General features: G+C 45.2%; 2 protein-coding genes across 2 annotated transcripts; one reads left to right on the top strand and one right to left on the bottom strand.

The window, feature by feature from the left end:
• Positions 1-2,709: 2,709 nt before the first annotated feature.
• csrnp1b (cysteine-serine-rich nuclear protein 1b) lies at positions 2,710-15,365 on the top strand. The gene is made up of 5 exons (XM_073488196.1): positions 2,710-2,963; positions 9,306-9,498; positions 11,361-11,620; positions 11,708-12,004; positions 12,114-15,365. The coding sequence occupies exons 2-5, from the start codon at positions 9,324-9,326 to the stop codon at positions 13,080-13,082; spliced, it is 1,701 nt and encodes a 566-aa protein (XP_073344297.1). The 5' UTR covers positions 2,710-2,963; positions 9,306-9,323; the 3' UTR covers positions 13,083-15,365.
• Positions 15,366-17,032: 1,667 nt separating this feature from the next.
• Positions 17,033-19,287, bottom strand: LOC141014219 (elastase-1-like). The gene is made up of 8 exons (XM_073487919.1): positions 19,209-19,287; positions 19,033-19,127; positions 18,761-18,867; positions 18,409-18,537; positions 18,170-18,306; positions 17,926-18,071; positions 17,184-17,333; positions 17,033-17,094 (listed from the first exon to the last, which is right to left on the bottom strand). Exons 1-8 carry the CDS (start codon positions 19,240-19,242, stop codon positions 17,086-17,088), a joined length of 807 nt encoding a protein of 268 aa, XP_073344020.1. The 5' UTR covers positions 19,243-19,287; the 3' UTR covers positions 17,033-17,085.
• Between the last annotated feature and the right edge of the window lie 5,561 nt (positions 19,288-24,848).

Here is a 24,848-nt window from a genome sequence, read left to right as displayed (position 1 = left end):
CAGCCGTTACAACTCTGTGGAATTTCAAATATTGTGCTGATGTAAGATCGTTAATTAGGTGTGAAAATTCATTCTTGACCTTGGAAACAGCCGTTTCAGGGTTTTATCTCGTGGAGCAACCAATTCCCCAAACCAAAGTGAAGATTTATTTAAAGGGGCAGCTCTTCTCTTCCTCTAAACGTTAACAACCTCTAATAAATTCAGCTTTAAAAACTGTTTTCATTTTCTTTTTTCCCCTAAAATTAGATTCAGACTACGAAGCACTTTCAGGGAAATTTATTAGGAACTTGTGGACCTGAAAAAAGACTTTCATTTTCAAAAATAAAGGTCAGAAGGCTGTTTAAAAAGTCAAAATTAAGCTTCCTCTTGCCTTTCAGCTCTCCCAAGAAATAGTCCTGAACATAACCTTCCATAAACAGCAAATTTTAACACGGTGTTTTTGTTTTAGTGAGCTTTAAAGGTGCTGGTAGAGATGGATTTTGATTTTGTTTTGTTAGCTGGTTCCCCCTGTTTCCTGCCTTTGTGCTAAGCTAAGCTAACTAGCTTTAGCCTTGTATTTTACTGACATATACTGGATGTGTAAGGTATCAATCTTCTCGCCTAACTCTCACCAACAAAGCAAAGCCTATTTCCAAAAAGGACTTACGCTTCCTTTGAGGACTCCAAAAATACCAGAGGCAGCCTTAAAAAAGTCCATCACGTGTAAAAGTTTAATACGCTGGAAAATGTGAACTCCCCAAATCTGAGAAAGAAGGAGCTCAGGTCATTTTGTGAAACCACCTGCAAACTGAACTGTCATTACGATACAAAAACTATATCAGATCTTCTATCAGCTGAGTCTGAGTTCATGCGACGTGCCGTGAATCATTACGAGAATGAAGTTTTGATCGTTCCTTATAGTAAGCCAGTCGTTTCCTTTGAAACCGCGCTTCACTTTTGTGTTCCATGAAAAAGAAACTGAGTCATAATTTCATACAGCTTAGTCAGTGTTTTCCCTTGACTGGAAACAAGCCCTGCCACACAGCACATTACAGCACCTCCCACGTCACTATTAGAGATGATGTTATCTGTGCGGTGATGATTATGTTTCTAACTACACAACAGTGAGCTCATACAGAGACGATCTGGGGAGCCGCGCAACAGTTTTTCTTTATTTATCTGAAGATGTTTTGGAGATGATGCCGACTGGGGAAACATTACAACATAATACACTGTTGCTTTCCTGTAAAAACCACATATCTCCAAAACATCAGCCCTGTTTCCAGCTTTAGTATATTTTCACTGTCATTTGAAAACCACATATGTCCAAACTTTAAGGATCTAAGAATAAAACGCCTGGTTTTATCTAAATGACAGTAGTTTCTAATCATTTATTTATTCATTAGTTATTTATGTTTTATCCTTTTATTCTCTTATCTACCTCTTTGGGTGCCCTTGTGTAGTTTGTTTAGTGATTGATGTTAAGAGCTATTTGTTATATACTTGTACCTCACTAGGCACTGAAGACTGAGCTATCCTGTCTATCAGTGATGGAATGTAACTAAGTACATTTACTCAAGTACTGTACTTAAGTACAATTTTGAGAGTATTTCATTTTTTTGCTACTTTACATCTCCTCTCAAACATTGAACTGTTTACTCCACTACATTTACTTAATAACTTTAGTTACTAGTCACTTTGCAGATAGCATGCTGCATCAAGAGCTGAAGAAGAATAAAGAAAGAAGATACATTTATCTCATCAGCACTTGGATAAAATAAAACTATGTACTATACATTTTTTGCCAGAAAATTACTTTTGATACTTAAGTACATTTAATATCTGATACTTTAACTCATGTACTGTTGGTATGGGTGACTTTCACATTAATCAAAGTAATATTTTAACATGATATCTTTACTTTTACTCAAGTATGACTTCAGTCAGTATGACTTTTATCTATCTATGTATCTAGTTACTAGTTACTTTGCAGATAGCATGCTGCATCAAGAGCTAAAGAACCCCATTTTTAATTTATTTATTTTATCAGCACTTGGATAAAACCCATAGTACACAGTATGCACCTGCATGTAAATGTACTATAAATATACTTTTACTTGTTCTTTTGTTATTTTACTACATTTACTGCCAGATAATTACTTTTCTATCCATCTATCTATAAGGTGTTTACCTTATTATACATTGTTCTGTGTGTGAATGTCAGGGTTGGGAGTGTTACTTTAAAAATGTATTGTAAAATGTAATGTAAAGCAATGTAACTTGATTACTCTCCGTTACTTTTGGATTACCAGACATATGCAAGAAAAGACTAGTGTCAAGTAGCAATATCTTTATTTTAACTTAATAAAACTTAATAAATGTCCATTTTTTTGTATCCTAATGACGTAATCCCATTACGTGCATTACGTTACTTCCCTAGACTGACGATTTTGTACGTGGCACCAAACACTTGATTTGATTTGACTTGATATCTATCTGGTAACCCAACAGCAACATATTTTCTCAAACTCACCACCAGAGGCTCTTTAACGGCTTCAGACTGCCCATTTTATTAAATGACCTATTACCATTAATCACATTAATGACCATTGATCACCATGTTTCTCTCATGCAGGTAGTAGTAGGCTCGTATGTGTACAGTGACATAGGAGGACAGGCAGGAAGCGGCGTGGGCAGCCTCCTTGTGTCACCGCCTGCGTCAGACCAGACGCCAGGAGGGAGTTTTCCACTGACGAAAAAGGCTGCGCTTCTCGGCAGTCTGCTACAGACAAGGGAAGCGCTTCAGCTGGTACGGAGCCCCGTGCGGCGGACACACGCAGACAATAGCACCGAGGAGCCGTCTATATGCGGGGATAGGCGCCGTATTCCTTCGTGCCATTTGGATTACCCACACTGTTATCCCATCGGCTGTTTACCCCGACGCTGATTTTGTCACTGATGGTGATCGGATACGCGAATTGGTGGTGAGTAGGAACAGAATGGAGAGTTCGCCGCTGCTGGGCTGATTGAAACAGCGTTATTTTCTGTGTGTTTCACCCTCAGCGCAGGAGGTGGAAGCCAGATAGTTTGGATGTTGTGTCGGAGGCATTTAAATGTTTAAAGGTGGCTGTGTGTGAAGACGCTGTGAGGTGGATCTCCGGGTCGATTTCTCGCAAAAACACACTTTACGCGTTGTGGCTTTGGTTAACTTGACGCTTTATTCTAAATATTGACATGATTGGCGGCTCGCTGGAGTGAGCTTTAACTAGTGGCTGCTTCACACACAGGTGATCCCAATCGGATAATGGCAAATAAATATAATAATTCATCGATCCAGGCGAGATTCCAATGATCCCCCCCCCCCTTCGCTCGCCTATCGATTTACGCATCGATCCCTGATTAATCAGGTTTTTTAGCAACTTCCCCTGCTTCCCTGTAGACTGCCGTCCTACTTCACATCACAGCGTGTTTTCGGCTGTGGATTCATTTCTGTGAACTGTTGATGAGGTCGGCTTTGTGTATTCGGAGTTGTTCTTGTTCACCTCAGCGGTGCTGGTGCGCCTCTTGTAACTCGAGCGACTCCTGAAGGCACTACATGTGAGCACACACAGCTGACAGGGGCTGCTGTCATTAGAATTAGCATTAATCACGAGGAATGATCGGGTCAACAGGGAGGGAGACAGACGGCAGAGAGCGCAGGCTGAGCTGAACGTGAACGCATCATCGAGATTTAATGATTGATTGCGTGATTGGTGATTTAATATTTCACCTCAGCGAGCCAGGTGTGGAAAATGTTGAGCGCCTTTCATTGTTTGAACGGTTTTTTTTTCCATGTCAGCACATGGATGTTTCCTTGTCGTAGCCTGCGAAGGTGACGCGTAAATGCGCGTAAATGAACATGTGCGCTCGCTCTTTTTATTTGATTAGCTCATCAGGAGCTGCTTTTAACGCGTTTAATGTGAAATGACACCAGAGTCTGAGGCTCTCGCAGACTCTACACTGACTGAATCTAATCGTCTCTAGCGCGACCTCACCCGGATCATTTTTGGAATCATGTTTTCTGGAATTAGGCTACAGAGAGCTGAATGATCCTTTGTTTACAGAGAGGGAATATGGCACTTGCTGCTGTGCATTTCATTTCTCAGGAATTTGCAGAGATGTTGAATAACTCTTTTCTCTGCGCTTATATAATATAATTTTCCATTTTGGCTCACATTTTTGCACCCTGATCCTTCTGTAAACAACAATTACCAAGCAATTTGTTGCATTTTTCTGTGACTTAAAAGACAGAAAGGCAACAAAAGCTCTGCAACATTTTTGGAGGAATTTCACATCCATACCTCCATCTCCCCTGCACTCAGCTAACCTTGTGGTACCTGCAGCTGTCAGACACACGACTGATAAACTGGAAGATGACCACTTCCTGTGCACTGCAGTGTACGTTTCACAACCTCAGGAAGCTCACACACACACTTTTAGTATCTGCCTCCCCAGCTGGGAGAAGAGGCAGCAGCAGCAGCGACGGCAGTGCCGAGTTCAGACAAGGTTGTCTGTGCCTGCTTCATTTCGGTCACGCAGGATGGCCCCCACGCTTTTGTGCCTAGAGACGACTAGCGAGAGAGTGAAGGGGGGGGTTTCTGTGTGTGTGTGTGTGTGTGTGTGTGTGTGTGTGTGTGTGTGTGTGTGTGTGGAGGGAGTCTGTTGACGGTCTCCCACACGGCAGCGGAGCAGCTCCCATCTGCTTTGTCCCTCTCTCCCAGCATTCTTCAGTGTCTCAGACTGGAGCACGACCCCTGAACCCACAACCACCTCCTCCCTTCCTCCACGCACACACACACACACGCACACACTCTGAAACCAAAAGCTGCATGTTTGCTGTTATGCAAAGGAATTCCTCACTCGAGTTTCTCAACTCTGCTTTTTTCTTTTTACACACTGGTACATGCAAATCTTTCAAAAGCAACTGCATATTTTAGTTTCACTTCCTCTAGCAATCAAATTATATATATATTTTTTTAGCCCTCTTTCTGTTTGTGTAAACTACCCTGCATCATTAAGAGGACACAGTCTGGCTCCTGAAGACTTCCTGGCCATTCAAGTTTGGCCTGCATAGCAGATTAATGACAGCTGAGGGTATGCGGCACACGTGCAAGCTAATACCCTGTCAGGTGTGGCTGTAGGAAAGGTAGCTCGCTCAGATGCCTTCTGGGAGCAGGACTTTCCAGTGGTTAGCAGCAGAAAACACATCTGGGTTAGATAGAGCCTGTGTTCTTCTCCCACTATTACAGCAAGAGCACTGCTGCCAAAGTGGAATTCCTGCGGTTTGGAGACATGACATTATTTATTTGTTTTGTGCAATCCTCCCTCCTTCTTCCCACTACCTCTCCTTTTTGGAATCAGCGAGTGCACGGGTCGAGGCAGCTAGGGGAACAGAATGTTTCTGTGGCACAGTCACAGCGGCGAGCTCTGGGCTTTTCAGCGAGAGAACAACAGGCTCATAGAGGAGAGGGGGAACGGGAGCAGCTCTCACCGCATTGTTCCAGCAGGTGGAGCGCTTCTGAGGAACAGCTGAGTCGAAGAAATGAGCCAGTGTTTCCCCCAGCTGTGCGGGAGCTGGAATCCAGCCCCGCCGTCAACCTTGATGGCTCTGATCAATTACCTCCGTGTTCTCGGTGACAAGGGCTGGAAGTGAGAGGTGCGATAGCTCGAAGCCTTGAGGGGAGGGGGGGGTTGGTTGACGGCCTGCCCAGACACGCTTGCACACACGCAGGAAGACTCCCAGGCTCATCATTATCACATTTTATGAGCACTCAACTTGCTCAGTCAGTCATTCAGACACTGCACAGGGTTGTCAGTGTGCCGTGTAAATGCTCTCGGCTGGCTAAGTTTAGTGTAACTTGTCGCTCCCGCCCACACTGTTATCAGTCGCAAAGGGGCAGGACCTGCTAGTGTAAGGGGGCAAAGTCAACTGTGACTTGTCCTGTTGGGCTGCGGGGCAGATGGGGGCAGTTTAAACAAGCTGCTGGATGATGTTAGAGATGCACATTCACATCTCTTTTCCTTTAGATTTTCCTTTTTTTGTGTTTCTAAATCATTTTTTGAAACTCATGTCTTTCTGCACTGGAAAAGCTAGATAAGAAGGTAGAGATTGTTCCATCTTCACATCCTCTTTTTTCAAACTATTCGCTAAAGTGAAAGGTGAAGCAAGTTGCTGTTGAACGGTCTCACACGTGATCGGTTCAACCTAAACTTTTTAACATTTCAAACATCCCTCCCCTGTTTGAATAATTTAGCATTCCCTAATAAGAGCTCGAGTAGCTGTCTGCAGATAAAACAGAAATGAATTGGGATTCTGAAGTCATATTAGCAGCCTGTAGCTGCATGTATCAAGATAATCTCATTCGACTGACATAGTTATGCATCTGACTCGAGCAGTGTAGTGCTTCTGGTGACAAATCTCCTCGCCTGAGATTTATCTTCCCAACTCCGTGACAACTGGCTGGGGAGCACCTCGGCGGATGCGTCCTTTATCTGCCTGCCTGTGTGCGGTTGATGGAATGACAGTGATGCATAATTTAGTGCGCGTTGAAAACATGCTGTGCTCCCTCTCTGGCTCGGCTGTCCGATCACATCCATTCTCCATTTAGAGCAGACATTCACAGGCGCTGCCTTTCTCAAGGAGCCCGGCTCTGAATTCTCCTCTTTTATCTTTGTTCTTTTTTTTTCCTTTCCTCCCTCCCTCCACTCCTTTTGCAAATGAGTCATTGCACGATTGTTGTCTTTTTAGCCCCAGTCCCTTGTTCCGTGCTCTCTTCTTGCTCTCTTGGCCTTGTTCTGTGGGTGCAGCAGCGGCTGAGCAGGCTGAGAAGCTCCAGATTGACTACAAGCCGTCCCCTTGCCAGGATTAACCTCTCCGCCATTGTTTCTGCCCGTTGAACAGGATTAACAAATCAATGTGTCAGGTAGACTGCAGTCAAGAGACAATGACCCAATTCTGACACCACTGCCCCCCCACCTCTCTCCCTTCTCCTCCCCCTTCTGCCTCACTGCAGCTTTTAATTAAAAAGACTTTGCTTAGCTGGCGCTATGCACTCCCTTGAGGATGCCTCACAGCTTTGTTTTCATTTTTTTTCATGGTGAAAGGGGGGTGGGGGGTGGGAGGTATGGCAAAAATGTAAGGTGAACCCATGCGTCTTCCTCTCCTTCTCGTGTGGCGTTCCGAACGCACTTGTTGTCTGATCAGTGCACACACGAGCAACAGATGCTGCGCCCAGGTGTTCCTAAATCGTTTCAAGGCAAATCCCATGATGTGATGATATTAGAGGCCGTGAGAGGCGTTGGGAGATTATTTCCCGCTCGACCAAGTTAAGGATGGGAAATAAGCAGCTGGTCACAGTTCGAAGGAAGCCTTTTTTGTTTGTTGCATACTCTATATGAGGCAGCTTGACCTATCGCAAGGTGATTCATTCATCATACGTACACTGGGGACAACAATGTCTGACTGCAGCAGGAACAGTAACCCCATATACAGCTGCAAAGCTGCCCCCATCACCCACACGAAAGTGTCAGCCTCTTGCCCTTGACTCTGACTTCGCTTTTATCCTTGTCAAAAAAGGCAGCATTGCTTTTGCATAATTGCTCCCGGTTGCATGCTGAATTGACCCTCTCCTCATATACCTGCTCAGGCTTCCTTTTTTTTTTTTTTCCCTGTTCCTACGAGTGCTGACACTTGCATAACACCCTGATAAGACAAACCAGGCGTGCAGCAGGTCACACATGGAGTGAAGGTCTCTCGCTATTGGAGGATCTCTGCTCATGACGTGTCCTGCCTTTGACACATGTCCTCTGAGGAGCAGCGGTCACAAATTAGCCTCTTGGCAGAACAGCATGTTCAGTCAACTAATTGACATGTTTGGGACATAAATTTAACTCGTTCAAAGATCCCGACTCTTTAATTAAATAAAAAAATCTTTGAAAAAAAAAACCAGAAAGTGCAAAAGTGACTTTTGAAAGTTCCTTATAAACATTCTCACATAATCATAGGTATTACCAAGCAAATATTTGTGCAAACACTGCTCAAAATAAGCGACGATTGAAATGCATCCATAACATGCTCGAGTTGCAGCAGCTGCGAGTGATTTGGCCGCGACTCCGAAGACAGTAAACAGTTTGATGGTGAAATGATCTCCTATATGCGTAAAGTAAAAGCCTCCTTTCCCATTCCACATCATCGAAGGGAGTGTCTGCGCTGGAGCCGAGCCCAGTCTCGTCTCTTCCCCCCTCTACCCTCACTTCCTTCCTCCCTCCACTCCTCTGTCCCTCCTTGTTTAAGTTAGCAAGAGCTCGGCCCACGGACTGTGACGACGGCCTGTCTTGTCGGGCAGTCACCCGTCGCCTTGCGCTTCCCAGAAGTTGTAAAGATTCTCTGTAGTTTGTCAGAGCTGTGTGACGCAATTATGTCCCGTCGCCGTAAAACACAGCACCAGTAAACCTTCCTTCTCTCCAAACGTGTTCGTTTTTCATGTCATGCGGTTTCTGTTCTGAGGAGACAGGAGTTTTATTTGCTCAAGCTATGAGAGAATTATTCATTTTCTAAAGAGTTCTCAGAGTTATCAGGCGATATTTTAGAAGACTGGAGCGTGAATGGCATCCCCTCCTCCCGTGAACTGGCGGTCATCTTTTCTCTCCTGTCTCTGCCTGTCTGCCCGTATGTCTCTCTCAAAGGATTGATTGTTTTATCGCTGAAGCAGCAGCTTCTCTCACGGGACCGCTGGAAGAATACATGCAGGAGTTGCATAACAAAACATCTTTGAGTATGCATAGCTGTACATATTTACTACGAGGTACATGTGTGCATGTTAAACAGGGTTGGTGGCTGCGATAGGTAGGCTGCCTTAAGGGAATGATGCAAAATTAAATGTCTATGGCGAGATGATTTGGTCACCTCTGCGCTCGCCCCCTCTCTCTAATCAATGTATTTTCAGAGCTGATGGGATTTAGAGGAGGGTGAAGGGTCCAGTAATTGTTGACTTATGCGAATAGGCCTGATTGATTGCTTCCTGTGCCATGGCTTATTTCCCCTCTCAGCTGAGTGCAGCATGAGATTGGGATGCATACGGTCTCACATGGCTGAGCACAGGACTCGGAACACTGTGAAAAGGCTCTGTGTGTACAATAGCTCCCATGCAACATGGTTCTGGCTGTGTTATACTGGCAGATACTTTACATTCATGTGACAAAACTTGAATCCTTTAGCGATCAAAGCTGTTAAAATAAGCATGAATAATTTACTAAAACCGTCTCCGTCTCTGCTCTTTCTCCCGCAGATTGTTCGCGCTGACGCCATGAGTGGGCTTCTCAAGAGGAAGTTTGAGGAGGTGGATGAGGACCCATGCTACTCCTCACCCTCCTCCCTCTCCTCTGCCTGCTCGGGCTGGGACTCGGAGGGGGAGAGCTGCTACTCGGACACCCTGGATTCCACTCCCAGCAACCCCAGCTCCCCGGCAACAAATTTCAACAGTGAGTGTCCTCTTCCAGTGATGATAAATCGTAGAAAGAGCTGATGGTACATGCTTTTTAATGCGCTCTCTCGCCTTGTCTTTACGGCTCCGCGGAGGCTCTGATAACAAACCCATAAAAATGGGGGAGAGTTAAGGAATTTAGGCAGCTGGCAGCCCATGAAACATTTCACAGAAATGATTTCAGACTTCTGCAATGAATACCCCTTTTGATTTCATGCCCTGAAGCTGCAAAATGGCTAATCGCATTATGCAGTGGCTGCTCACCTTGGCTCCGTATCCACCTTCTTCCCAGAGCCTCGAAGACAGACAGACAGACCGCCTCACCTTTCCAGAAGAGGTGTGGGCCGAATGGCTTCGGGGTGTTTCTGTCTGGACCTGGGTGCGTCTGCTGGCCTTTCGGGCACCGGTCAGGCTGGAGAGGGATTGTAGAGCGGGGAGAAGGGCAAACAGTTGTGAGGTTTCCAGGATGGTGAGGCAGGGAGCCAGGAAGAGAAGCGTGGCAGGTTGCCAAGGCTGGGAACACACAGAGCCTTGTCTGAAGCCCGGGCATGCACCCAGCACAGGTGCTGAAAGAGGCTGGGTGAAGGGATACAAAAAAGGAGGGGTTGGCCAATCAAGAAAAGAAGGCATGCAAACACGTCGAGAAGAGCAGATTGTGCAGACCATTATAAATCCGGTGTTTGTGTTGGACTGAAAGTGGCCTGCCATTGTGAAGTGAAGGGGGGGGCAGCCAGTAAAGCTATCCCATTTAGAAGCAGCAGAGAAGGTGTCATTTGTCTCCTAAGGGTGTCATAAGCCTGACTGGATTTGATGGATGTGAAGCTGAAACTGGCACTTTCTTTCATCTGTATTACCCCTAGCGGCAGAATAGACGGCATAGTGAGGCTATTGTCTGTACCTGCACAGGGCTAAAAGGTTGCTTCAGTTATCAGATTTTCCCAGTTTTGACTTCTGTGACTTTTGCGGCCAGTTATTCAGGGTGTGTCCCGAGAAAGATCCTCGGCTGAGAAATTCTGCAAGGAATTCCCCACCGCACAATAAAGGTAATGCTCAACACATGTGGAGCACTAGCATCCTTCTCTGCTCAGAGAAACATCGGCTCTGGCGGCTCAAGCAGAGGAAAAAGTTGCTTGTCTTCTAGTTGAATATTCCTGGGCCGAGGAAGTGGAATTTATAATAAAGCTGGAATAATTGTTGGACTTGTTCCCACATGTGGTTCCACTTTGATTCCCATATGGTTTTATTGTGTTTGTCTGGGTATAGAAAGATGACTGGTCGCTGTGGGTCCTGAATGTTTTTACCAGAGAGAGGACCTTTGACTCCTCAGTTAACCAGCCCATTTGTGGGGATTTTCAGCTAGCAGGCTCCCGGGTGGGCAGCTTTTTATTTCTGTCCTGAGAGCTACACTTCCACCCTCCACCTCTTCCGGAAGCCCCGAGCATTTACTCACCAGTTTGTGATCCTGGCAGCTCTGCTTCCTCCGCTGTGTCGGCCACTGAGGGGAAATTCCTGGGCTGGGTGGTTTTTTTTTTTGTCGCATAGTGAGAAAGAAGGCTGAATGGATTTGTGGTAGTTTAGGTTTCACTTTACAGGATGCAAACGTGTTGGACTCTTGTTAGCAGTGTCTTTTAATTGGGTACATGATAAGGCTCGGTTGAGGACTAGGGCAATGAATCAGAGGGGTGTCCTTTTACAGTCTGTTCAGCAGGGTTTGCACACATCTCAAGACCTCAAGCAGTGGGGCATTATGCCATCTAGTGGCACATAAAAGCAACTGCGGCGGCTAAAAAGAAGTCTGTACAAAACCCTATCTCCTTCTTGGATGAAATGATTCTAAATCTACTGTTTCTTCATCCACAGCAACATCCATCCTAAAGAAATCCAAGAGAGCACGGCGAGGCAACGTGACGTTTGACCAGGTGACAGTGTTCTTCTTCCCACGCTGCCAGGGATTCACCAGTGTTCCCAGTCGAGGAGGATGCACTCTGGGCATGATGCAGCGCCACAGCGTCCTCCGCACGTACACGCTTGCCGAGTTTGCCGTGGAGCAGCGGCTCCTACGCCGGGAAAAATTCCTCAACAGACTCAGGGAGGAGAAGCTGGAGGCTCTCAAACTGAAGGTGAGCGGACTTTCCACTATGTGCATTGAATAATCAGCCAAATCTCAGTGCAACAATTAATCATTTGATGCCTTTCGTTCTCTCCAGCTGACTAAGAATGGAACCCAAGAGAATGAGGAGGCGGAGAAGCTGACCGTGGATGACATCCCTGAGCAGGACATCGACATCAGTGGAACCAACTTGGAGGAGGGATCATTCCTCCAGCCTTACCCGCCGAAACGTCGCTACGCACTGCTCAAAGCTGCCGGTGTGAAGAAGATCGACAAGGAGGAGAAGAGGCAGCTGCATGAGCTGAGGATCTCCAGGGAGAACTGCGGTTGCGACTGTCAGGGCTTCTGCGAGCCTGAGACGTGTAGCTGCAGCCTGGCAGGCATCAAATGTCAGGTAAGAGCTGAAAAGACGTTCAACGATACGGGCTTCGACATCACAATACAGCTGCGACTCTACTTATTTGCATTTCACAAGTAATTTAACAACTTCCTTCTTCTGACAGATGGATCATTCCTCTTTCCCATGTGGCTGCACCAAGGACGGCTGTGGAAACACAGAGGGTCGCATCGAGTTCAACTCCACCAGGGTACAGACACATTACATCCACACTATCATGAAGCTGGAGCTGGAGAAGAGGCTGGAGGAGCAGTCGAGCACAGAGGAGGAGGAGGAGGAGAACACAACCTCCCTACCAGCAGTGCCCTCCTTCCCCTTAAACTCACAACTGCCAGCTGGAGAGAACAGTTGCAGCAGCGATATGACAGACTCAGACTCTTCAGGTCAGAGTGAGGACTCCGAGCCAGGCGAGGGCCTGTGCGAGCATCGCACCCCTCTGGATGTCGATGAGAAAGGCCTGAGCCGCATTCTCAGTTTCAGCGACACAGAGAACTGCTCGAGAAGTAGCCGGGATTGTGGGGAGCGTAAAGACATGTGCTGCCAAGATCAACGGCAAGAACAACAGCTGCCGTCTACTGAGGCTTTTAGTAGCTTCAGCATGGTGGACTTTGCTGATGAGAATGACAATATAGACGCTGCACTGTTGGATCACACAGACAATCGAGCAACAGCCATCTCAGAACTTTTGGATGAGAATGCCAACCAGGGTAACGCCCTATTCCATAGCAGTAACGTGCCACGCACGCCCTCCCCCACCGTCGATCGCTCTGCAAGCTACAACATGGACCTGAGCCTCTCCTCAGAGTCAGACCTGGAGTTCTTCGATGGCTTCCCCTGCTTGGGGCCCAGCTCGCTCTACAACTCCCTGAAGGAGTACGAACACATGGACAACTTTTTTCAGTTTCAGTTGCCTAGTTACCCCAGCCTCCCCCCGGCAAGTGACCCAGGGACCTGCCTCCTGGAGTCACTGATTGGCCTTTCAGAATCCGTCCCAGAACCCCCCGCCACATTTACAGACAATCAGCTGTTGGAGGAAGCCATGAAATTGTCTGTGATGGAGTCTGTGAAAGTTTGACGAAACGTGAAAATGTGTGGACAGTGCAAGAAAAAAAAGAGGGGTTTGGGAGGGGACTGAACATGCACATAAGAAGTGATTTGGGAGGAAGCTGTGATTTCCCTTTTGCCTAATAAATGTTCAAATTCCAGACTTGCCTTCAAAATGTTAGCAAAGCAGTTTGGGAATATTGCTGTGTGAGATGGCAGCTAGTGTTAAAAGTGAAAAAGATACAAACTAGAGATCAATTTGACGTGCAGGCCCATAGAAACCAATGATGGCTCTCAATTCCTAAGAAAGCTCTTTTAACCAAACCAAGATCACCAACCATATGCTAGACAGGAATCAACCTTAACCTGGGGCCAGGTTGGGAATCTCAACACAGCTGAATGTGCACCTCAGGGATTTTTTCTAGCTTTCTAGCTTTTGGAGGCAATGTATGGTGACCATTGCTGTGATGGCCTTCACATGAAACCCGAGTCAAATCACAACAAAGCCCTGTTCATGTCCTCCCTTTTGACTTGAGTAGGTAGGGTCCTCCCTGTGTTGAATCCTGAAGCTAGTGGACTCTTTCTCCTCAAGATCTCTCCCAAGGGTCTTATATGGTACAAAAAAAAATCCCTCTAAAAGCTCCTCGATCAGCACTTTATCTGTGAAAAAACAAACATAGTTATGTATGAATAGGCATTGTTTTGGTTGTATGGGGTCGATTCAACAGTCAACGCTAAATTATGGAGTTCCTTATTTATGAGCCGGGTAACTAGAAATAATGCTCATACCATTAAAAGCTGTAGCTGTATTGTCTTTATTACTTTTGTTTTAAATTATTTCCTTTTATGATTTTATTTGTATTTATTTCAGATAAAGCCTACGTTCACTCAAGAAGCACTGTGGTTTGATATTTTCACCTGAAAGTGCAATCTTCCTTTTCCTTTTTTTTTTCTCCATATCACATTTATGCGTTGCTATGGGAAACGGGACCACAAGTCCATCAGAAAGTATTTAATATCTATTCTCTTATACATTTAACTTTTTTTTCTTTTTTTTTTCTTTTTTTTTGGTAACTTATTATGTCATCATTTCATTAGTTATTTAATTTAAGACATTTTTGGCAATAAAATGGGGTGTTGTGAAGTTTACTGGATGTGCCTGCTTATCAGGGGAGCCATGCCTACCGACGGTGTGTGCACAGTGCTTCCATTTAAGCTTTGGGACTGAAAACTGTGGAATCTCCCTAATCACTGAAACTAAATTATGGGTCTATTGTATCGCTGCCTATAATGTAACCATAGAAAATTACACTAATATTTTGTAACTAATTTATGTAGGTCGACAAAAGAATTCTAATCACTGACAAATTGAATATTTTATTAAGAAAGCGAAATGAGTCATTTTCAATCCGGGACAACCTTTGTAATATATGAATTATAGAGAAATGTATAACTTATGAAGGTGATCGCTCTCTAGCATTCTGAAGTATTTTTCATAGGCAGTCTTATGGTTTGATATTTTAGCAAAAAGCCACTAAAAAGTAAGTAAATTGCAAAGATCAATTTGATTGTATTCTGAATTTTTTGGAAGTCTGTGACTTGGGTTGCATTATGTTATAAATGACACATGTAAAGGGGTTTTTGTGGATAAGAACTGCATATATTATACAATTTTTATCGCACACAAACCCTGAAAATTGAAGAGTTGCCTCGTTAATTAAAGAACAAGACCTTTCGAAAGGTGATTCTGCTGTCACCTGTGTGAGGACACTAGAGAGTTGATGTACATATCTCACCCTTTCTACAGCTGTTTCAACAGCCTTTCTGGACCCTTTAGAAATTATGCATGCAGGTCCTGTTTGTTAAAACTTGTTCTGATTAATTGTATACTTTGAAAAGTGCTGCGTGCACATTGGAAATGTATTATTCGCTTTTTGCCTTTTTGATTACTTTGAAAATCCATCCGATATATGTTCATACGCCATGAAGAGGGCACTGACTTTTGCAAGCAAAACATCTGTTTCTCTTGTATAAAAACATCAATTCTCATGAAGAAATGGCAACAGTGAGTGTTTATCAATGTAATGTATTACAGTACAGCTTTTTTAAATTTTATTTTCAAAGAAACGTGTCTTACTTTTTGCCTTTTGTGTTGTACATATTTCTGCTTGAATGGTCCTGCAGAGCAAACAAAGCTGCTTTATTTTTTACATATTCACACTTTAACCTGCTGTTCAAAAAACAGTTTCTTTCATCTTAGCCATTTTGACAGCCTGTCCCTCCAAATAATAATAAAAAAAAAACATTTTCTAAATGCTTGACTCTGTTGTTTGTCACATCCTAATTTGTAATTATTATATATTTTTTCCTTTCCATCAGTGTTTTATTGGCTCTCGTGCAAGTAAAAGATCTTCAAAGTTAAAAGTTAAAAGTCTGCACCAACAGAAGCTCTTCTCTCCCACAGAAAACACTGCTCCTGAAACGCCTCGTCAATAGTACCACCTTTAATTCCATGACTTTGTGTCATCATACTACTTCAGCATATTACATATTTGCATAATTCATGACTTGCATCTTGTTTTGCACATGAAAATTAATTCTACTCAGCTGCTCTGGTTATGTTGTTAGCAGTGCTGGCTCAGGTGTGTGTGAGCTGACCAATCAGAAGAGACTGAGTGTTCACTAGGGGGGCCTAAAACAGCTGAAACAGAGCTGTTTCAAACAAAGGGAGAATATAGTGCTGCGGCAGTGGACAAAATGAGAAAACTGTGTTTTTGAGTATTAAAGATGCAATATGTAAGAATTTAAGTTTAATAAAATCCGAAATCAGCTAAAATTATCAACAGAATGCTATGAAATAGGGATTTTAACATCATGTCAAAGATGTCTATGTATAGTGTTGCAGCGATATCTGCTGAAGTTAGCATGCTAACCAGCTAGCCCCAGCCTTTTCTTCCAGGCCAGACCGCATACTTCACGGCTAACTGAGCTAACTAGCTAATGGCAGCTACCATTAGCAGCATTTAGCGGGTTACTCTGGTGATACACTGCCCCATATTTATTTGGGAGTATGAATTCAAGAGGTGGCCAGTTCTTACATATTGCACCTTTTAAAGCATGTAAACCTATTTTAGTATTAATATGTCTCCTTTAAAGGGAACTTTGTGCTGCATAATAAACTTTAGTGAAGCTTAAGTTCAGGCAGATGATAAGCAAATATTTCCACACAGTTGCATTCTTTGATTTGCATGTTTTATGTCTCGGCTTCTTAACTGAAAACATTTTCAATGGTTTCATGTTTTAACCCAATACAATCATTATATTTAAATGCAGTAGATGTTCCCGCGCACATGCAGTGGTATTCTTTTTGTTTTTTGTCTAAACCACAGGAATCCATCTGTGGTTTCTGGTCTCCATGGTTAAGAGAAAAACACTTGATGTGATGTCATGCTGTAGTCTCCTGACTACCACCACAAACATATGCCCAGAATTCCCAGATGGGCCAGCAGTAACTACATATAGCTCACATTTGGCCACCATTAAGAAAATGTGGTTCTTGTTAAGTCTTTAGGTAGATGTGATTCTGACATTAAAGGGGGTTTACCTCCGTGCCACAATGCCACTTAAGCCTTTATAGTCTAATAGAAGTCCTGTGCCTTTGGTCTTTGGTCTGAAACATCCTGAGGAATTTTCCATCCACTGGGGTCACTGCCTCAGAGGTCAGAGGATCAGGATTGTCACCATGCCTACTTTTCACCCTTTTAACCTTTTTTTTTTTAATTTTCAGACTAACTGTAGGCAACACCACAAAATGCATCCAACGTGCAAAACATTTCTGAGACTGTGAGAAAGTACAAGTGTGTCAATCAGCACATGAAAGCCTGAGAGGAGGCAGAGTGGTGTTTACTCTAAACATGAACCACTATCGCCACCCTCTGGCTTAATGTAGAAATACAACAATGCATGTAACACAACAATGAGTGAGATGCATATTCATTTTATTTGACTGGTTCCATTTGACAGATTGGACGAGTTTACAAAACCTGAAATAAAATGTACAAAGAAATAAAAGTCAGGCAATTTAAATATGCAGATATGGTGACATTCTCAGAAACACATCGTGAAGCCTTACTGAAAAGATCCAGTCTTCGAAGGAAGAGACTCTGGTGAAGACGGTGGGTTTGGTCACTTGGTTGCACATGCCTTGTGGACCGTAACTGACGACACCATGGACTCTCCAGGCTCCGTTGGTGTGACAGTTCAGGGGACCTCCAGAGTCGCCCTGGGACAGAAGTAGCAGTTAGCTAGTTAGCTCATAGGCTGCTCACATTTGGTTTCACCATCCGTCCTGAGTGATCTGATCACAAGTGGACAGCTGTAACCCCTTTACACCTGGCATTAAAATCGCGTCGACATGCGTCTCAAGTGACCCCTTGTGATCGTATTTCACTTTCCCGCTTTATATGCAAATATTCACCTACATCACTGTAACGTTTGCTGAATTAACAAATAGGCCCACATACTTAAGAATGTGTTGTAGACACAAACTTAACTTTATAAGAAGTTATAACTAGTTTATAAAGTTTCTTCTGACACAACAAGGCTCAAATGAAGCGTTTTTTTTAAGGGAGTCGGGGACTTTCTCCGCGGACACCGAAGAAGTACCCTTTATTAATTGCTGTTTCTGTATTTGTAAAATTTGACATGTTTGCCATCAATAAATTGTTGTTTTCTAACTTTTAAAAATGTTTTTAAAACTAAATATCATACATATTGCACCGTTAACATAAAATAAATATTAAACCATTGAGGCAAACTGGTTTCAGGACATAACTCCCCTGCATTAGGCAGATACACATGTGTGTTCGCTGTACCTGGCAGCCTGAAATGACTCCATCCCCTCCAGCACACACCATATTCTGCTTGGCAAGGCTGCCCCACCAGTTAGGCTGGGAGCAGACTGAATGTGCCACCACAGGGATGGCGGCCTCCTGCAGGATGTCAGGGACGGTCCCATAGTCTGTGAAAAGAGTGAGTAAAGAGGTAGAGCAGGATTTTGTCATTAGACAGATAGATGATGTGCATGGGACATATATGTGAGCATGAGAGTCATCTTACAGTCCATAAGTCCCCAGCCCGTGATGTAACAGGTGAAGCCATCAGGCATCGTTTCGCCAGGATAGGGAAGTTCGGCGATAGCCACGTAGCCGTTGTCGTACACCGGCTGAGACAGTCTCAAGATGGCAATGTCATTTCTGATAATAAAAACATGGTTGATAAAATAGTTTTTTTTAATAGCTTGCCTTCTTAAAATGTGGCTCAATGAAGAGAAGGGGTCTGACTTGCTGTCACTTTACCCGTTGCCAAGATCACCAGTCCAGCCGGGATGGACGGTGATCCTGTCCACACCGATGAACTGCTCACTGCCATCATACTGGTACAGGTTATATTCACCAGCCACCACACGATAGGTACTAGCATCCATGCTGGAAGGAACATAAGAAACAAAAACACATGATGATTACCTACAAATTGAATTCAGCATACAAAAATTAAGCGCAGAGCAGGCTACACAAGATTTGTCCCTGACTATTTGGTGGATTCAGTTCGACATTAACAGAGACATCTAGATAAAATGACCATGTTACATGTTCACAAGTACAAATATTTTGTATATTGATGACTGTAAGGACCAATGAGAGACTCAACCTGAGGATGCAGTGGGCTGCAGTCATAACATTGAGACTATCAATGATAGTGCCTCCACAGAGGTGGTAGTAGCTACCATCATTGTATGCATCCTGCTGGAGAGAAATCTGAGAGAAAGCAGAGAAATTATTTCATATAATAAGAACAAGCAGTTCACTTTTGAAGCTATTTGCTCAATAATAAGTAAGAAAATAACACAACAAAAGCACCACAATTGTGGAGAATCACTGTAAAAAAAAAAAAATATATATATATATATATATATATTATACCTGCCACTTCCACTTGTTAGGTGGAGCATTGTTGCCTCCTATGACCCTCTCATTGTGCACATTGTGGTTGAAGGGTTGCTCAGCACAAATCAGCCCTGTAGTGCACAAAAGAACATGAACGTGAAAGAGAGTACAGTGGTGGCGTAAAGTGTTTGTATATTTCTGCAAAAACTTACCAACGAAGGACACGAAAGCCACAAGCCCAATCATGATGGAGCAGTGATGAGCAGTGGCAGTTCAACTATTTATATCAGTGTGAGACTGGAAGACCTCCAGTAAAGTATTGGGGAACGAGTTACCTGCCAACATCAGCAATCCATGTGAATAAAATCCAGAACGTGCACCTTGCCATGTTGTACTGAGGCGTGGAAAAACGCAGTGGAAACAGTGGGAGATTGTTAGATTTTTCTACAAGTATTCAGAAACCATATAAATCTCTCAAGTCAACATAGATAGGCCTTATTATATAGTCAGTGTTATATATTTATTGTAAATGTGTTTGTTTTTTTAGTCATTTTGAAAACTTAAAAAACAAGAGTTCATATTTCTTATCATGGTGAGAAGCGAGCAGGTGCATTAAGATGTAGGCAACATAAGCCAGACCACCTGTAAAAAGCTCGACTGGAACACACATTTTCCAGCAGATAACTGATGCAACTGATCAGCAATCCGTGAAATGTTCCACAGCCTGTTGACAGAGTTGGACTCACCTAAAAAAAGGACTTAAAAAATAGACAGATTCATATTTCAATCGGGGGATTCAGATATATATTCAGATGTCAAGGTATGCACATAAAAATGACCAATTAAGTTTGAATATCTCGATTTATTAAGTTAATGTCTAAAAGTATAAACTTTTAAAATGTAACGTTTTCTGTGAAATACTGTAGCTCTTTTCAAACCTCTTAACCAGATGAATACATTTTTTTGTATGGAGGACCAATTCAATTAAATACACCAAAAATGATATTTAAATGTAGCCATTAATTATGTTTATAATGTAACATGAGTTGTTATTTTTCATTTGTATTCCTTCACTTTTTTATAAACTTTCCTACGTAATTTTTCATTTTATTGAGGCCTATTGATTCATTCATTTTTACATTTATTTTCTTCACGTACATATTTCTGTATTATTTCCCTTTGCATTTTTCCAATTTATTTTCCCCACTTTACTTTTTCCTGTATTTTATTTTTACATTTCTTTTTATATAGTTTCTCAAGCCTCCTGTAAAATGCTCACTTCCTTTTCTGTTAGACTAAGGTTTCTAACCTTGTAAAGCAATTAAATATGGTCAATAATTTGCTTTTAAAATGTGTTAAAACAGTAGCCTTATAGTAAACAATTTAAGCTACCTAATGCAAGTTTGTTAACCTCTGAACACAGGGCTAATCTTAGGCTAACACCAAAGCAAAGCTATTCCTACATGTGTCTTTGTAGGCTATATATCTACATGTAGGCCTATATATAACTTACATACACAAATCATATTACAAGAGTCTCTACCTGCTGGATACTGATTATGTATTTCATTGCAACCTCGTGTTAGCTTTAAAATGGGAGTTAACTAGCTAAACTCAAGGCGAAGCTAAACCAAGAAAATGCTAAAATAAAACAGTAGCTGTTGTCATTAATACACGGATTGTCATTAAAAAATAAACGTTTTGTTTTCCTCAGAGAGGCTCCATGTAAGGCTGGAAACAGTCCGTGTATATTTATGTACAACATTATTGTAGCGTCCCTAAAATGAGAACCTACAAGAAGTTCAGCTGGGTTTTCTCTTCCTTTATTTATCCTTGAACACAGGCTACTGTGGGCCGTAGCCAACGCCAAAATAATAAAACTGTCTCCTCAAAAGTGCACACACACACTAGCATCTCTCCTTTATGCCTTCACCCGCAGACCTCTCAAACAACCCTGACCTCTCTCACTGTCAGCCAATCACAGACAAGCTATCTCACACACTCCCTGTCATAGGTAGCTGAAAATGACTGACAGGCTTCACAGTTTCTGAACATGGAATACGTTCACTGACATCAAGGAAATCTCAGTAACTGTCTTAACATTAACATTTCACCTTGATAACACACAGTATTGTACAGTGACCTACACATAACATAAGCACCCAGTCCGTTACACTACCCACCCTCCACAAAGTCTCACCAGGGGAAAGGCCCGGAGCACGTGCCAGTGTAGGGGCAGCTAAATGGGGCTGGGTGGGGGAATTTGGGGAAAGGGAAAAAAGTTCAGTTTGTGGCATCCGGTGCAGAACACTCTGCTCATCAGAGGGGGTCAGAGGGCCCTGTCCTGCGTCCCTTGTGTCCCACCCCCCTGTCTCTCTGGGGAGGCTACGCCCCAGATAGGGAGCCAGCCTATCCCGATGCAGGGCAACTTTCCTTCCTCTGGGTGGCAACCGGACCCTGTACACAACCTCACCCAGCCTCTCCAGGATCTGGCAAGGCCCCTCCCACTCACTGTCCAGTTTTGGGCACCTGCCCTTCTTCCTCTGGGGGCTATGTACCTAAACCAACTCTCCCACCTCAAAATGAAGGCCTCTGGCCTGCACGTCGTAGTTCCTCTTCTGTCTCGCCCCTACACCAAACAGCTGACCTCTGGCAAACTCGTGAGCAGACTCCAAGTGGTCCTGGAGCCTTCTGGCATAGTCGGGACCCAGAGGGTCTACAAGGGCATCGGGGGATTTGCCCACCATCATCTCTGCTGGGGTCCGGATCTCCCTTCCTAGCATGAGAAGGGCAGGGGAGCAGGAAGTGGAGTCCTGGACAGCAGACCGGTATGCCATCAGCACAAGGGCGACGTGAGTATCCCAGTCCTTTTGGTGTTTAGCTGTCACTATGGCCAGCTGTTGTGCCAGTGTGCGGTTAAATCTCTCAACCAGTCCATCACTCTGAGGGTGGAGGGGTGTGGTGTGGGTCTTGTGGGAGCCCAGCTTCTCACACATGGCTGTCTCTCTGGGTAGGCTACGCCCCGGATAGGGAGCCAGCCTATCCCGATGCAGGGCAACTTTCCTTCCTCTGGGTGGCAACCAGACCCTGTACACAACCTCACCCAGCCTCTCCAGGATCTGGCAAGGCCCCTCCCACTCACTGTCCAGTTTTGGGCACCTGCCCTTCTTCCTCTGGGGGCTATGCACCCAAACCAACTCTCCCACCTCAAAATGAAGGCCTCTGGCCTGCACGTCGTAGTTCCTCTTCTGTCTCGCCCCTACACCAAACAGCTGGCCTCTGGCAAACTCGTGAGCAGACTCCAAGTGGTCCTGGAGCCTTCTGGCATAGTCGGGACCCGGAGGGTCTACAAGGGCATTGGGGGATTTGCCCACCATCATCTCTGCTGGGGTCCGGATCTCCCTTCTTAGCATGAGAAGGGCAGGGGAGCAGGAAGTGGAGTCCTGGACAGCAGACCGGTATGCCATCAGCACAAGGGCGATGTGAGTATCCCAGTCCTTTTGGTGTTTAGCTGTCACTATGGCCAGCTGTTGTGCCAGTGTGCGGTTAAATCTCTCAACCAGTCCATCACTCTGAGGGTGGAGGGGTGTGGTGCGGGTCTTGTGGGAGCCCAGCTTCTCACACATGGCTGCAAACATACAGGACTCTGTCTGTGGGGCCCTTTCGGGCAGTGCAGCTGTCACAGTGTTGGCAGTAGTCTTCCACATCCCGCCTATGTTGGCCCCAGTAGAACCCCTGTTGGAGGCAGATCCTGGGGCTCCGTGTACTGCCCGGAGCACCATCTCCCTCAGGGCCCTTGGTACCACCACAAAAGGACACCACAGAGTCCTTTTGTGGCCCGAGACAACATTGCAACCTCTTCCCATGCTGGTCTGTGTTGCATTGCCACCCATGTGAGCACTGGTCTGATGTCAACATCCTCTTCCTGCTTGCGTTTCCACTCTGCCACATCCACAGCTGCCAGCCCAATGCTGGATGACGCCTGCTCGGGACACACAGCTGGGCATTGCACATCAGGTTGTCATGACTTTGCCTCCTGAGCCTCCCGTTTCTCGCAGTGTTGGCAGCCATCAGTGTTGCAGGGGCGGCGGGACAACGCGTCAGCGTTTCCATGGCGTGCCCCTGGTCTGTAGATCACGGTGAAGTCATATGCCTGTAGCTCTTCAATCCAGCGTGCCAGCTGACCTTCTGGTTCTCTGAAAGACATGAGCCACTGCAAGGCCAAGTGGTCAGTCCTGACTGTGAAGTGGAGACCCCCAAGGTAATACTTGAAATGCCGTATGGCACTGACCACAGCAAGCAGCTCCCGCCTGGTAACACAGTAGTGACATTCTGCCTTGTTGAATGTCCTGCTGTGGTACGCCACCACTCTCTCACCTTCTGGTGTCACCTGGGCCAGCACAGTACCTGAGCCAACACTGCTGGCGTCTGTGTCGAGGATGAAGGACAGGGAGGGGTCAGGTGGGGAAAGAATTGGGGCCTCCACCAGGGCTCTCTGTAGTGAAGTGAATGCTGTATGGCACTCCTCTGTCCACAAAAAAACTTCCCCTTTTTGCAGCAGGCGAAATAGGGGTGCAGCTATGCAGGAGAACCCCCTAACGAACCTTCTGTAGTAGGAGGCCAGGCCCAGGGTTAGGGGTTAGGGCCAGTCCTTCACAGCTTGTACCTTATCCTTGACGGTGCTGAACCCCCCCCCCCCCACACACACACACACACACACACACCAAACCTGTGACCCAGGAATGTGACCTCACGCCTCATGAAGGCGGGGGCAGGCGGTTTTAGGTCTGGCCTCAGGAGCGAGGGGTGGGCCTGCCAGTACCCGCTGCGCAGGTCCAGAGAGGAGAACCAAGAGGACCCTGACACTGAATCGAGGGCCTCATCAATGCATGGAAGGGGGTATGGGTCCTTTTTTGTAACCTTGTTGATGGGTCTGAAATCCACACAGAACCACCAATCATCCTTCAGCTTTTTGGGAACCATGTCAACTGGCGAGGCCCAGGAGCTGGTGGAGGGTTCAATGAGCCCAGCCCGTTGCATCTCACACAGGGCTTTGTCTGCTGCTGCCTGCTTGGCCAGGGGGAGGCACCGAGGTCTCATCCTGATGGGCTGTGCATCTCCAGTGTTGATGTTGTGTCGTATGAGATCTGTCCGGCCCACATCCTTAAAGTCCAGCAAGAGTTGCCACAGCAGACCTTGTTCACTAGAAGTCAGTCCATCACAATTTTTCTGCCAAACCTCTTTCACGGCCAAGACTCTCTCTCCGCTGTCAGGTAGTAAGGCAGGGACTGGTTGTGGGTGTAAACCAGTGGCAGGCGGGGTGGGAGCCAGCAGGGGCCGCAGGTTGGGGGAGGTGCAGCAGTTTTCCATAGAAGCTGTTGCCTCAGCTGCTAGAATTGTAATGGTGTGGGTGGCAGAGCAGCCAGGATGGGGTGGCCTTCTAGACATCTGGATAACATGTCCATCTGGAAAAGTAAACGTTCCTCTCCCTGTGTTAATGACACAGCCTAATGCCCCGAGAACATCCAGCCCCAGAATACAATTAACCAGAGCCGCAACCCACACTGGGCAGCGAATTGACTTCTTCCCCACGCCCAGAGTCACAAATGCCTCCCCCACCATGGGAGCTCGCTCTCCTGTTACTGTCTGTAGTTTCACCATGGTGGGGAAAATGGTTGTTTTATTTCCTACCAAACAAGGTTTCACCAGGGTTGCTGACGAACCTGTGTCCACCAGTGCAGGGCGGCATGTACCCCCAATAGTCGCCGGAGCATACCAGCAGTCTCCTACCCAGGTTCGGCCCAGGACCACTAGGCATTCAAGCTTACCGTCCAAGTCACCTGATGGTTGTA

Source organism: Pagrus major, chromosome 19 (genome assembly GCF_040436345.1).
Source record: "Pagrus major chromosome 19, Pma_NU_1.0".
NCBI classification, from domain to species: Eukaryota; Metazoa; Chordata; class Actinopteri; order Spariformes; family Sparidae; genus Pagrus; species Pagrus major.
The sequence above is the reverse complement of the archived record's forward strand: the minus strand, read 5'-3'. Positions and strand labels throughout refer to the sequence as shown.

Excerpts from the sequence above, each read along its gene's own strand:
- csrnp1b (XM_073488196.1), top strand. The coding sequence starts at position 9,324 with ATGAGTGGGCTTCTCAAGAGGAAGTTTGAGGAGGTGGATGAGGACCCA. Across the intron at positions 11,621-11,707 it reads TGGAGGCTCTCAAACTGAAG|CTGACTAAGAATGGAACCCA; the intron begins GTGAGCGGACTT and ends CGTTCTCTCCAG. Across the intron at positions 12,005-12,113 it reads TGGCAGGCATCAAATGTCAG|ATGGATCATTCCTCTTTCCC; the intron begins GTAAGAGCTGAA and ends TTCTTCTGACAG.
- LOC141014219 (XM_073487919.1), bottom strand. The coding sequence starts at position 19,242 with ATGATTGGGCTTGTGGCTTTCGTGTCCTTCGTTG. Across the intron at positions 18,868-19,032 it reads CTAACAAGTGGAAGTGGCAG|ATTTCTCTCCAGCAGGATGC; the intron begins GTATAATATATA and ends GCTTTCTCTCAG. Across the intron at positions 18,072-18,169 it reads GGGCTGGGGACTTATGGACT|ACTATGGGACCGTCCCTGAC; the intron begins GTAAGATGACTC and ends CTCTTTTCACAG.